The sequence below is a fragment of the Gigantopelta aegis genome, chromosome 15 (assembly GCF_016097555.1).
Source record: "Gigantopelta aegis isolate Gae_Host chromosome 15, Gae_host_genome, whole genome shotgun sequence".
Lineage (NCBI taxonomy): Eukaryota > Metazoa > Mollusca > Gastropoda > Neomphalida > Peltospiridae > Gigantopelta > Gigantopelta aegis.
This window is the reverse complement of record NC_054713.1, coordinates 12,348,645-12,362,685: the sequence shown is the minus strand read 5'-3', so window position 1 is coordinate 12,362,685 and position 14,041 is coordinate 12,348,645. Positions and strand designations below refer to the sequence as shown.

The following is a 14,041-nucleotide window of genomic DNA, read 5'->3' as shown; positions in this document are numbered from 1 at the left end:
GTACTTTTTAATGTCTTCTGTATATATTAATAAATTACGACTAATTTGTAGCTTATTTCCCATATAAAAAACCTTTATTTGATCATTTTTCTCATACCTTCAGCGTCTGTGAACTGCTGCACAACATAGCCATCGGCTCTCTCGATGGCCCACTCATATTTATCGACGGGACATGGGTCGCCGCTCACGTCCCACATGGCACTCAGGCTGGAGGTGCTCGTCTGAAAGTCACTGCAACAAAATACTGTTCTATTAACAAACACCCCAGCATATTGATTAACCCGATTTGATATACAGGCAGGGAAACCTCTCAAAACCAGACCCTCTGTAAACCGGAATTCCCTCAAAACCGGATGTTTTCCATGCCACCTTTTTAAAATATATGTACAGAAGAGAACCTCTCTAAACTGGATACCTCTTAAACCAGACTTTTTACTTGGTATTGAGGGTGTCCAGTTTAGAGGAGTTTCCCTGTACAGAGATGAAGAAAGGGTGGAATGTAGCTTCAGAGATAAAAAGGACATTGGAGATAAGGTAATCCAGAACACATCTTGAAAAGCATGGGTTACTGTGACTTCTTAATCAAAAAGTAAAGACTGGAACATTGTTTCATTAGCCCATCCAACTGTCTTGGACAGACAGCCCAGATAGCTGAGGTGTGTGCCCAAGACAGCGTGGTTAAACCTTAATTGGACATAAGCATGAAAATAAGTTGAAATGGTTAGCACTAAAACACTGAATTCCAGAGAAAAAAACCCTGAAGGTTTAATGTTTGTTAAAATTGGTTTTGTTTAATAGCACCACCAAAAAACATATTGATTAATCTCAGGGCTTCAATCATTTTTATAAAATCCACTAATCAGTAATTAAAAAAATATACTAGCCACAATTAAAAATTCACTAACCCTACTTTACTTTACAATCTTACTAAATAATAGTAATAATCAGATATGTCACCTAAACAGGGAAATAGAGTTTAAAAACACTAACACTGGGGGCAGGATATTCATATTTACAAAATAGACTTAACTGCAACATTTGACAATTTTTTTTATTTACTAGCCCAACATTGAATATCACTAGCCATGAGAATGGGGTTACCATAATCTAGAAGCTCTGGATTAATTCATCCTTGGTTATTGGACGTCAAACATTTGATAATTCTGACAGACAATCTTAGAAGAAAACCAGCACATTTTGTTCATCAGCAGCAAGGGATCTCTTATAGATACATTTTTCAGACAGGACAGCACATACCACAACCTTTGAGGGCACTGATCAGGATGGGAACCTGGAGGATTATTCATTTCTGAAATTCAGTCTCATAACCGTTCACATTACAACTCATTATGTGATCATCATACAAAAAATTTGGAAGCAATGATTGCAAATTCATACAAAACAAGGAAGGAAGGAAATGGTTTATTTAACGACGCACTCAACACATTTTATTTACGGTTATATGGCGTCAGACATATGGTTAAGGACCACACAGAGTTTGAGAGGAAACCCGCTGTCACCATTACATGGGCTACTCTTTCCGATTAGCAGCAAGGGATCTTTTATTTGCGCTTCCCACAGGCAGGATAGCACAAACCATGGCCTTTGTTGAACCAGTTATGGATCACTGATCGGTGCAAGTGGTTTACACCTACCCACTGAGCCTTGCGGAGCACTCACTCAGGGTTTGGAGTCGGTATCTGGATTAAAAATCCCATGCCTCAACTGGGATCCGAACCCAGTACCTACCAGCCTGTAGACCGATGGCCTAACCATGACGCCACCGAGGCCGGTCCCATTTATGGAAGACATTATAATCACAAATAATGGAAAAGACAAGCAGGATTTTAAATCTTGCTCAGACAAACAAAAGCTAACATTTATTGCATTGAATTGTTATCAGTTTAATCTCCTTGACTCAACAGCTTCTACCATTTTTTAAACTTCATTTACTGTCAACATCCACAACCCTGTCCTTGTCTCTCCATAACAAATGTCCAGTTGAAATACTCTACTTACACATCAATATGTCCCCCATCAGTGTCGGACACAGCGATATGTGACAGTGGCTCGTCTCCTTGACTCAGATACGACATGTATACTCCATTCGATGTTGCCATGGTTCCCAGGCCAGCACCATTGGTTGCATGAACAGTGACAAAGACCTGGTTAAAATATATTAAAATATTAATTAAAATTGGCAAAAAATCTTTGAAAACAATCCTTGCCTATAGCAAAAATACATTTTACAAATGTGATCCTTGCTCTAGTGTACTCACTTGGAAACATCCATCAGCTCTCCATAGTTAATAGTTCGGGCAAAATGTGCTAACATGACACCTTTTTACCATGCATTTCCATCATTCTTTACTCAAAATTAGTTGCAAACCATGTAAAAATGAATTGTTTGCAACCCTATATATACGTGTATGTAGCAGTTTGGTAGTAATGCTATACATATAGCAGTTTGGTAGTAATGCTAATATCATTAAATCATTTTTTCCCAGATTCAAACTTTTTCATTTCTAATAGAGAAAATACGTCTCAATGTTTAAAAACTAGGATCTGTCCCTTTAAAGACGTTTAGAAAAGATACCTGGCGTTCACCCTTAAGCACCAGATCTTGAATGGTGAGGTAATGCTTGTCGAGTGGAATATCAAACAACGGCCGAATCTGGCCACCTCCAGGGGTGTTTCCCACTGCCACTTGGTACCTGCAATTTAAACACTTCACCTATTATAGCGGGTTACAGTAAGAAAGAAGAAGTTTGTTTTGGTTAACGACACCACTAGAGCACATTAATTTATTAATCATCAACTATTGGATGTCAAACATACGGTAATTTTGACACAGTCATAGAGAGAAAACCTGCTATATTTTTCCATTAGTAGCAAGGGATTTTTTTATATGCACCATCCCACAGACAGGATAGCACATACCATGGCCTTTTATATACTGACTGGAAACACTGAACAGACTATAAAAACTATCAACCCCATTGCTGTTGGAAAAGTATTACTTATAACTCGTCTTTTTACTTTGTAAAGGCAAGAAAAAAAATCAAGAATTTTTTTTTATTTAATAAAATAATAAATCAAGTAGGACTACAAATGTAAATAGTTTGTGAGAAATGGAGCTAATGACAGGGCTTCTAGAATTTTTATATAAAAATCCACTAGCTATGGGATCAGTAATTAAACAAATTTACTAGCCACAATTAAAAATTCATTAGCCGTACTTCAAGTAAATACAATTTTACCAATAAAAAAAATCGGATATGCCACCTGAAGAAGGCAATAGAGCTTAAAACCCTTAGATTGGTGAGAGAGGCAGGATATCAAACAACGGCCGAATCTGGCCACCTGAAGAAGGCTATAGAGCTTAAAACCCTTAGATTGGTGAGAGAGGCAGGATATCAAACAACGGCCGAATCTGGCCACCTGAAGAAGGCGATAGAGCTTAAAACCCTTAGATTGGTGAGAGAGGCAGGATATCAAACAACGGCCGAATCTGGCCACCTGAAGAAGGCTATAGAGCTTAAAACCCTTAGATTGGTGAGAGAGGCAGGATATCAAACAACGGCCGAATCTGGCCACCTGAAGAAGGCTATAGAGCTTAAAACCCTTAGATTGGTGAGAGAGGCAGGATATCAAACAACGGCCGAATCTGGCCACCTGAAGAAGGCGATAGAGCTTAAAACCCTTAGATTGGTGAGAGAGGCAGGATATCAAACAACGGCCGAATCTGGCCACCTGAAGAAGGCGATAGAGCTTAAAACCCTTAGATTGGTGAGAGAGGCAGGATATCAAACAACGGCCGAATCTGGCCACCTGAAGAAGGCTATAGAGCTTAAAACCCTTAGATTGGTGAGAGAGGCAGGATATCAAACAACGGCCGAATCTGGCCACCTGAAGAAGGCTATAGAGCTTAAAACCCTTAGATTGGTGAGAGAGGCAGGATATCAAACAACGGCCGAATCTGGCCACCTGAAGAAGGCGATAGAGCTTAAAACCCTTAGATTGGTGAGAGAGGCAGGATATCAAACAACGGCCGAATCTGGCCACCTGAAGAAGGCGATAGAGCTTAAAACCCTTAGATTGGTGAGAGAGGCAGGATATCAAACAACGGCCGAATCTGGCCACCTGAAGAAGGCGATAGAGCTTAAAACCCTTAGATTGGTGAGAGAGGCAGGATATCAAACAACGGCCGAATCTGGCCACCTGAAGAAGGCGATAGAGCTTAAAACCCTTAGATTGGTGAGAGAGGCAGGATATCAAACAACGGCAGAATCTGGCCACCTGAAGAAGGCAATAGAGCTTAAAACCCTTAGATTGGGAAGGGGGGGGGGGCCAGGATATTCACATTTACAAAATAGGACTTAAATGCAGCAGCTGACAACTCTTTTTTTTTCACTAGCCATCGGGCATGACAACAGTAGTTATTTACTAGCCCAACTTTAAATATTACCACCCATAGGCGTGGGGCCTAGCATAATCTAGAAGCCCTGTAATGTTGAGATAAAATAAAAACTGGACACTGTCACATCTGCAACCCCTGCAATTGCCCACGGCAATCGGAAATGCTGTGGAGATTGCCATGAAGTTTTTCATTCTCCACAGCACTTTTTTTATGCTGTGGACAATATTATAATTTTTCTCCACGGCTTGTTTTTTGCCGTGGACGTTTTCTTAATTGCAAGGGTTGCATCTGTAAAAAACAGTAAAGCCTATATCTCACTGTTTTCAGTTGGTAAAGGCTGAAATGATCTTTAAAAGCTGAAATCTCTATACCATTTCTAAATGAAGGCAAGTTTTCAACATTTCATATCAAATCCAGTACATTTTGCTATAATAATTTTATGGAAAAAAAGGAACCTATAATGAAATCTTACCTGACAATTCCTGTCTCAGGGTCATTAAATCCTTGGAAGGCTATTGATATGCTAGTGTACGACTGGTGACAAACGCTGTCCAGTTTCTCACAGTCTGAAATATATATAGAACATATTATGTAACTGATATGCTAGTGTACGACTGGTGACAAACGCTGTCCAGTTTCTCACAGTCTGAAATATATATATAGAACATATTATGTAACTAATATACTAGTGTATGACTGGTGACAAACGCTGTCCAGTTTCTCACAGTCTGAAATATATATAGAACATATTATGTAACTAATATGCTAGTGTACGACTGGTGACAAACGCTGTCCAGTTTCTCAGTCTGAAATATATATAGAACATATTATGTAACTGATATACAAGTGTATGACTGGTGACAAATGCTGTCGAGTTTCTCAGAGTCTGAAATATATATAGAACATATTGTGTGACTGATATACTAACCAACTAACTCACTGTCCTGAACAGACAGCCCAGATGCTGAGGTGCGTGCCCAGGACAGCGTGCTTGAACCTTAATTGGATATAAGCACGAAAATCAGCTGAAATGAAATGAAATGATGGGTAGTGAGAGTGATGGCTAGTGTATGACTGTGATGGCTAGTGTGTGACTGTGATGGCTAGTGTGTGACTGTGATGGCTAGTGTGTGACTGTGATGGCTAGTGTGTGACTGTGATGGCTAGTGTATGACTGTGATGGCTAGTGTGTAACTGTGATGGCTAGTGCAGGACTGTGATGGCTAGTGCATGACTGTGATGGCTAGTGTATGACTGTGATGACTAGTGTATGACTGTGACGGCTAGTGTATGACTGTGACGGCTAGTGTATGACTGTGATGGCTAGTGTATGACTGTGATGGCTAGTGTATGACTGTGATGGCTAGTGTATGACTGTGATGGCTAGTGTATGACTGTGATAGCTAGTCTAGTGTATGACTGTGATGGCTAGTGTATGACTGTGATGGCTAGTGTGTGACTGTGATGGCTAGTGTATGACTGTGATGGCTAGTGTATGACTGATGGCTAGTGTATGACTGTGATGGCTAGTGTATGACTGTGATGGCTAGTGTATGACTGTGACGGCTAGTGTATGACTGTCATAGCTAGTGTATGACTGTGACACACTCATATATCTTGAACGTGTTCAGTGTCTCTATATAAATTCTTTGTATTGTGTACCCACCTTATTTTGTATTGCATTTGAAGTGATTAATTCAGTATCTCTACAAAAAACAAGAAAAAAGACAAAAACAATTCAATTATACACTTCCCATATTTTACACCCACCTTCTGCAGTGTTACATTTGATGGGGTTGAGTACTTCCGGGTCGATGCTGTTGGTCGTGTCGATGTAGTAGATGCTGCTCAACTCAACGATGGTGCCCGCGACAGGCGGTGTGGTGTCCACAGTCATTGGGCCGAACGAGGCGGATACGGTCATGTCAAGAATGTTGATCACGGTAACCGTGGCGTAGTACTGTCGACTACTCACCAACTTGTCTTCTAGGCCTATGATTAGGAAGGAAGTGTTTTAATTAACAACGCACTCAACACATTTTATTTATGGTTATATGGCATCGGACATATGGTTAAGGACCACACAGGTATATAGAGGAAGGAAGGAAATGGTTATTTAATGACGCACTCAACACATTTTATTTACGGTTATATGGCATCAGACATATGGTTAAGGACCACACAAATATAGAGAGGAAGGAAGGAAATGGTTTATTTAACAACGCACTCAACACATTTTATTTACGGTTATATGGCATCAGACATATGGTTAAGGACCACACAGGTATACAGAGGAAGGAAGGAAATGTTTTAATTAACAACGCACTCAACACATTTTATTTATGGTTATATGGCATCGGACATATGGTTAAGGACCACACAGGTATATAGAGGAAGGAAGGAAATGGTTTATTTAATGACGCACTCAACACATTTTATTTACGGTTATATGACATCGGACATATGGTTAAGGACCACACAGGTATACAGAGGAAGGAAGGAAATGTTTTAATTAACAACGCACTCAACACATTTTATTTACGGTTATATGACATCGGACATATGGTTAAGGACCACACAGGTATACAGAGGAAGGATGGAAATGTTTTAATTAACAACAGACTCAACACATTTTATTTATGGTTATATGGCATCAGACATATGGTTAAGGACTACACAGATATAGAGAGAGGAAACCTGCTGTCGCTACTTCATGGGCTACTCTTTTCAATTAGCAGCAAGGGATCTATTATATACACCATCCCACAGCCTTTTATATATGTCGTGGTGCACTAGCTGGAACAAAAAATAGCCCAATGGGGCCACCGACAGGGATCGATTCAGGTTGAATAGCATATTTGTTGTGCTAGCACAGTAAGTTGAATAAGACTAAAAATATGTTGAGTGCGTCATTAAATAAAACATTTTCCTTTCTCGAGTCATGTCCTAGTACAGAAGTGGAAAATCGGAATACAATTAGACTGGGTATGACTACATTATGATGATTGATATCAACCTTTTGTACGATACATGGAGTCATGTCCTGGTACAGAAGTGGGAAGTCAGATTAAAATTAGACTGGGTATGACTGTACATTGTGATGATATTAACCTTGTGTACAATACATGGAGTCATGTCCTGGTACAGAAGTGGGAAGTCAGATTAAAATTAGACTGGTATGACTGTACATTGTGATAATATTAACCTTTTGGAGACATACCGTATATTGCCGTGTATTAGCAGACTCCTTGTATAAACCAACCTCTTAGTTTGACACTAAATATCAAGTACAAAATCATCGGCCTCATGTCCAGTTGTACATTGTACTGATTTCAATAATACTGTCAACAAATAGACTTATGCTTTTCTTTTTCATTATATTTTTTTCGATCGGAATTTTATGAATCAATTTGTTGCCTCCATGTATAAGCCAACTCTTGTTTTGGAAAATATTTCTACACTTCAAAAGTCGGCTAATACATGGCAATATACAGTATGTTCTGATACAGAAGTAGGAAATCAGATTACAATTAGACTGGGTTTCACTGTACATTGTGATGATTGATATTAACCTTTTGTACAATACATGGAGTCATGTCCTAGTACAGAAGTGGGAAGTCAGATTACAATTAGACTGGGTTTCACTGTACATTGTGATGATTGATATTAACCTTTTGCCTGATACATGGTGGTATGTCCTGGCAGTGATACAGGAGCCAGAACATCGTCCATCCCTTCCTGAGATCCAATCTGAAACTGAATTTCTTTTATCTGACTTTCTGCCTCAAAGAATCCGTCCCACGTGCATACAATAGGAGAGTGTGGCTGAAAAAAGAAACAGATTCAGTCTTAAATTAAGACTAACACAGTTAAGATGATCTACAAATTAAAAACATGAACATCAGAGAAATAGAGAATAATATACGAGTGGCCGTTAGATACCATATATCTCACAATGAGTTGTTTTAAAAGGTATCTAATGAGCGAAAGCGAGTTTGATACATTTTTAAACAATTTTTAAACAAAGAGTTATGAGATAAATGGTATGTGATGGACACGAATGTATTATTGTTTCTTACATATCCTCCAAAACCAGGTTTTAAGCAAGTTTTAACATCTTTTTCGACTAAAAGTTATTTACAACCATTGCACTTGTAGCTGACTTACGCGTCACAGACACATGAATGTCAAGTTAACTATACGTCACAGTCTAATCGATTTCCATCGTGTAGTTTTTCATTGGATGTATTGCATTGGTAACCTGGTCATCACCTAGGAGCAGCCAGTTGTAGGTCTTGAATGTGTTAACCATGTGTAACACAAAATAATGCATAGTGTTCTCACCAATGGGTGTGTGAAAAATACATGTATTTATGGGCAATTTAATATTATATAAGGGTCTCCATTTTGTCCTGTCTGAAACATAGTTTATTATGAATAATTTGAAAATAGCTGTAGATACCTGTATGTAGCATTGGGCCTAAGAAATATTAGTAAATTACACAAATATGAATCGTTGTTTTAGTTTTCAAATTAAGGAAGGAAATGTTTTATTTAACAACGCACTCAACACATTTTATTTACGATTATTTGGTGTCGGACATATAGTTAAGGACCACACAGAGATTAAGGGAGGAAACCTGCTGTTGCCACTTCATGGGCTACTCCTTTCGATTAGCAGCAAGGGATGTTTTATATGTACCATCCCATAGACAGGATAGCACATACCATGGCTGTGGTGCACTGGCTGGAGCAAGAAATAGCCCAATGGGTCCACCAACGGGGATCTATCCCAAACCGACTGCGCATCATTTGAAAGCAATATTTTCTTTTAGTTTAATTTTTAATATATAAGGAAAACTGTGTGCCTCCCTTTTTAAAAATATATAACCTGACATCTTATCTGGTTGTATTTTCACCCTCACTCCCTAAAACAAATCCATTTGGCCTGACCTCACATCAACGTACCTTTGCAAATACTAGTAGGTGAGATACCATGTTAATGTAAGTCACATAAAGCAATTAAAGAAAAAAAAGAAGATGATATGCTACATAAGTTGGAGACTTTGATAAGCATAAGCCTGATACACATTCTGATATACCTAACACATGTTATTTTTCATTTAACAAATGCCATGGTAAAAATGTCAATAAATACCAATGCCAGCTATAACCTGTTCGAAACAGGAAAATCTCAAACCTTGATATATATTCGTTCTGTCTCTAAATCCACCAAGGCTCATTTGAACTCACCAAGGCTCATTTGAACTCACCAAGGTTGATTTGAACTCACCAAGGCCGATTTGAACTTACCAAGGCTCAGTAGCAACTCACCAAGGCTCAGTTGCAACTCACCAAGGCTCATTTGCAAGTAACAAAGGCTCATTTGCAAGTAACAAAGGCTCAATTGCAAGTAACAAAGGCTCATTTGAACTCACCAAGGCTCATTTGCAAGTAACAAAGGCTCATTTGCAAGTAACAAAGGCTCATTTGAACTCACCAAGGCTCATTTGAACTCACCAAAGATCATCTGAACTCACCAAGGCTCATTTGAACTCACCAAGGCTTGTTTGAAACTCACAAAGGCTCATTTGAAACTCACAAAGGCTCATCTGAACTCACCAAGGCTCATTTGAAACTCACCAAGGCTCAACTGAACTCACCAAGGCTCATTTGCAACTCACCAAGGCTCATTTGAACTCACCAAGGCTCATTTGCAACTCACCAAGGCTCATTGCAACTCACCAAGGCTCATTTGCAACTCACCAAGGCTCATTTGAACTCACCAAGGCTCATTTGAACTCATCAAGGCTAGTTTGAAACTCACCAAGGTTTGCAACTCACCAAAGTTAATTTGAAACCCGCCAAGATTTGTTTGAAACTCATTAAGACTCATTTGAAACCCACCAAGACTGGTTTCCTAGAAACAATTCTTCTCTGGTATTTAAATATGCCTTCTTTCAACAGACACTCATAATTCATTATTTTTTCTACTGTACCTGAATGAATTTTTTACAGGAAAGAACTCCCACTTTGGGGGGAGTGTTGTCAATCACCACAGTAGGGAAAAACTTCCTGGAAACCAGTCCTACTTCATTCTCTGCGACAACTGTCAGGATATTCGGCTTGCCTGGAAAATACCCAAGACGAAGCAACTTGAAAGAATGAATGAATATTTAATGACACCCCAGCTATTGGGTGTCAACTATGGGAAATGAGAAAATGAAGTAAATGTAAAAAAACAAGAATGTAAAATACAAAAGTTAAATTAAAACAGTGTTTAAAGTGTCACCATGAAAACCACTATATAGCTAAAATAATGCTAAACTAGAGTCAGTGGTTTGCATTTACTGGACATCGATAGTATTATAATAATGCATGACTGACGGACAGGACAGCATATACCACAACCTTTGATATACCAGTCATGGTGCACTGGCTAGAACGAGAAACAGCGCAATGGGCCCACCGACGGGGATCGATCCCAAACCGACCGCACATCCTGCAGTCACCACCACAAAGAGGACTGCCACTCCAACTAGTTTACTAAATGAAAACCAGCTCCAGACAGAGCTCATTAAAGTATGTACAGCTGTGATAGCATGATGGGCGGATAGGATAGCACATACCAAAGAAAGAAAGAAAGAAATAAATGTTTTATTTAACGACGCACTCAACACATTTTATTTACCGTTATATTGCGTCAGACATATGGTTAAGGACCACACAGATTCTAAGAGGAAACCCGCTGACGCCACTACATGGGCTACTCTTCCGATTAGCAGCAAGGGATCTTTTATTTGCGCTTCCCACAGGCAGGATAGCACAAACCATGGCCTTTGTTGAACCAGTTATGGATCACTGGTCGGTGCAAGTGGTTTACACCTACCCATTGAGCCTTATGGAGCACTCACTCAGGGTTTGGAGTCGGTATCTGGATTAAAAATCCCATGCCTTGACTGGGATCCGAACCCAGTACCTACCAGCCTGTAGACCGATGGCCTGCCACGACGCCACCGAGGCCGGTAGCACATACCACAACCTTTGATATCACAGCTGTGATGGCATACACTTGTGAATCAGTGTCATACCAGAGATGTTGTCAGGGGTTTCCCTACCCTCTTCCATGTGCTCCTGTGGAGAAGTAGAACAGACGACCAAACATGTCATCTAAGACTCAGGGCTTCTAGAATATCTACAGCAGCTGAGGGACACTACCTGGACAACTACAACAACACTCAAGAAGAAGCTGTATGGTACTAAAAGTGATATACAGAGGACAGTGTCATTTATAGTCACAGCTGGCCTCAAGGTGTAGTTATCAAGAGAATGAAAAAAGTAAGAAGGTGTTTCAGAAAGGTGAAAATATTATGCTAACCTTGAGTGAGTGGTTTGAAGTCACTGGACAAAGAAGCCTGTTCACCGTTACGGAAGCCTATGCTTTCCAGTTGTAGTGAGTTTGTCCCATACGGGTATGTTCCAAATGCGTAACTCATGTAAACGACGGGGCTCTGTTCGTCTGAGGCCATCCACTGTGCATTGATGGACTGATCCTCAACTTGGAAAATTGTACTGTCTCCTGGAACAAGTGTCTTCTTGCCCTGGGCTGCCACACTGAAAAAAAAAGTTTATCAGGGAATATTTAGTTCAGTATTGTGTCACAATTCCCTAAGGAAGGGGGGCCGGACGTAGCCTAGTGGTAAAGCATTCACTTGATGTGCGGTCAGTCTAGGATCGATCCCCGTCGGTGGACCCATTGGGCTATTTATCGTTCCAGCCCGTGCTCCACAACTGATGTAACAAAGGCAGTGGTATGTACTATCCTGTCTGTGAGATAGGTGCATATAAAAGATCCCTTGCTGCTAATTGAAAAGAGTAACCCATGAAGTGGCGACAGCGGGTTTCCTCTCTCAGTATCTGTGTGGTCCTTAACCATATGCCTTACGCCAAATAACTGTAAATAAAATGTGTTGAGTGCGTCGTTAAATAAACATTTCTTTCTTTCTTTCTTTCCCTTAGGAAGTTTCAGATATCGCTACATAATTTTAAAATATTAAAAAGTAATTGCTAATTAATCATGAGTTGACTAGAAATAGTGCTAATCAATATTTTGAAAACAAAATGTTCCCTGGTCATTAAATATTTGAGTCTAGACATTTTTCTATTAGCAGCAATGATCTTTTATATGTAGTTTCCCACAAACAGGACAGCACATGCCACAGCCTTTAATATAGCAGTCATAGTGCACTGGTTGGGATGGGGTGAAAAAACCAAACAGAGAATGGTTCCACTGAGGCGATTTGATCCCCTACTGCAAGCATATACATATCAGGCTAGCACTCTATCAACTAAGCTAGGTCCCAGCCCCATTGAAAAACAAACACAAAACATAAGTATTATGTTGCCCCATTGAAAAACAAGCACAAAACATAAGTATTATTTTGCCCCATTAAAATACAAGCACAAAACATAAGTATTATTTTGCCCCATTGAAAAACAAACACAAAATATAAGTATTATTTTGCCCCATTGAAAAACAAACACAAAACATAAGTATTATGGTGCCATCAATGGTTTGATCAAATCAATAATTTGATCCATCTGACCTAATTTCTATTTCAATTACATTCAATGATAAAACTAACAATGTTTTTAGGTTTTTTAATTACAAAAATATCAAATAACGTTTTTATGTTAATTACATCAATCATTTGATAAAACTGATGCTTCTATTTTAATTACATCAATGCTTTGATAAAACATTTCTCTTTTAATTACATCAATGCTTTGATAAAAAAACCTTTTTATTTTAATTATATCAATGGTTTGATAAAAAAAACCTTTTTATTTCAATTATATCAGTGGTTTGATAAAAAAAACCTTTTATTTTAATTATATCAATGGTTTGATAACTAACCTTTCTATTTTAATTATATCAATGGTTTGACAACTAACCTTTCTATTTTAATTACATCAATGCTTTGATAAAACATTTCTCTTTTAATTACATCAATAGTTTGATAAAAAAAAACTTTTTATTTTAATTATATCAATGGTTTGATAACTAACCTTTCTATTTTAATCTTTGGTGGAGTAGTGTCTACAGTAAAACCATCAGATTTCGAATGTAGGATTTTCCCCGAGTTGGTGATTCCACGAACTGTAGTGTAATATTTTGTCCCCTCTTCTAATGGCAACACAGCTTGTCCTGACCCAGATGTAGCAATACCTAGGTACAAACACAAAAATCTATATCTAAAACACATCATCAATTCAATACATACAGTTTTTATTTTGTTTTTGTTTTATAATGTTAAACAATTTTTAAACAATTTTTTTACAGGGACATTGCTTTGATATTTTTCATGCACCTGTCAGGCCACCGTGAATGGTTGTATTATATTAATTACCTTTCTTTTTTATTTTATAATCCTCAAGGTCTGAACACATTACAAATGTTGAACTATTTTACCATTTCCAGGAACATTGCTTTGACTTTCTTCATGCACCAGTCCAGCCACCATAAACATTTGCATATATTAATTACTGTTCATTTTTAATTTATATCATTAAAGATTAGAACAAACACATTACAAATGTTGAACTATTTTACCATTTCCA

General features: G+C 38.5%; 1 protein-coding gene across 1 annotated transcript in view; it reads right to left on the bottom strand.

The window, feature by feature from the left end:
• The window catches only part of LOC121390363, a 310,647-nt gene that overhangs the window by 44,360 nt on the left and 252,246 nt on the right, over nt 1–14,041 (bottom strand). Inside the window, exons 105-113 of the mRNA XM_041522159.1 lie at nt 13,490–13,649; nt 11,799–12,034; nt 10,420–10,550; nt 8,092–8,245; nt 6,191–6,412; nt 4,893–4,986; nt 2,597–2,714; nt 2,020–2,165; nt 98–231 (exon numbers count right to left, since the gene is read on the bottom strand). Of these exons, the coding sequence (XP_041378093.1) occupies nt 98–231; nt 2,020–2,165; nt 2,597–2,714; nt 4,893–4,986; nt 6,191–6,412; nt 8,092–8,245; nt 10,420–10,550; nt 11,799–12,034; nt 13,490–13,649 (1,395 nt within the window). The remainder of the gene's footprint in view (nt 1–97; nt 232–2,019; nt 2,166–2,596; nt 2,715–4,892; nt 4,987–6,190; nt 6,413–8,091; nt 8,246–10,419; nt 10,551–11,798; nt 12,035–13,489; nt 13,650–14,041) is intronic.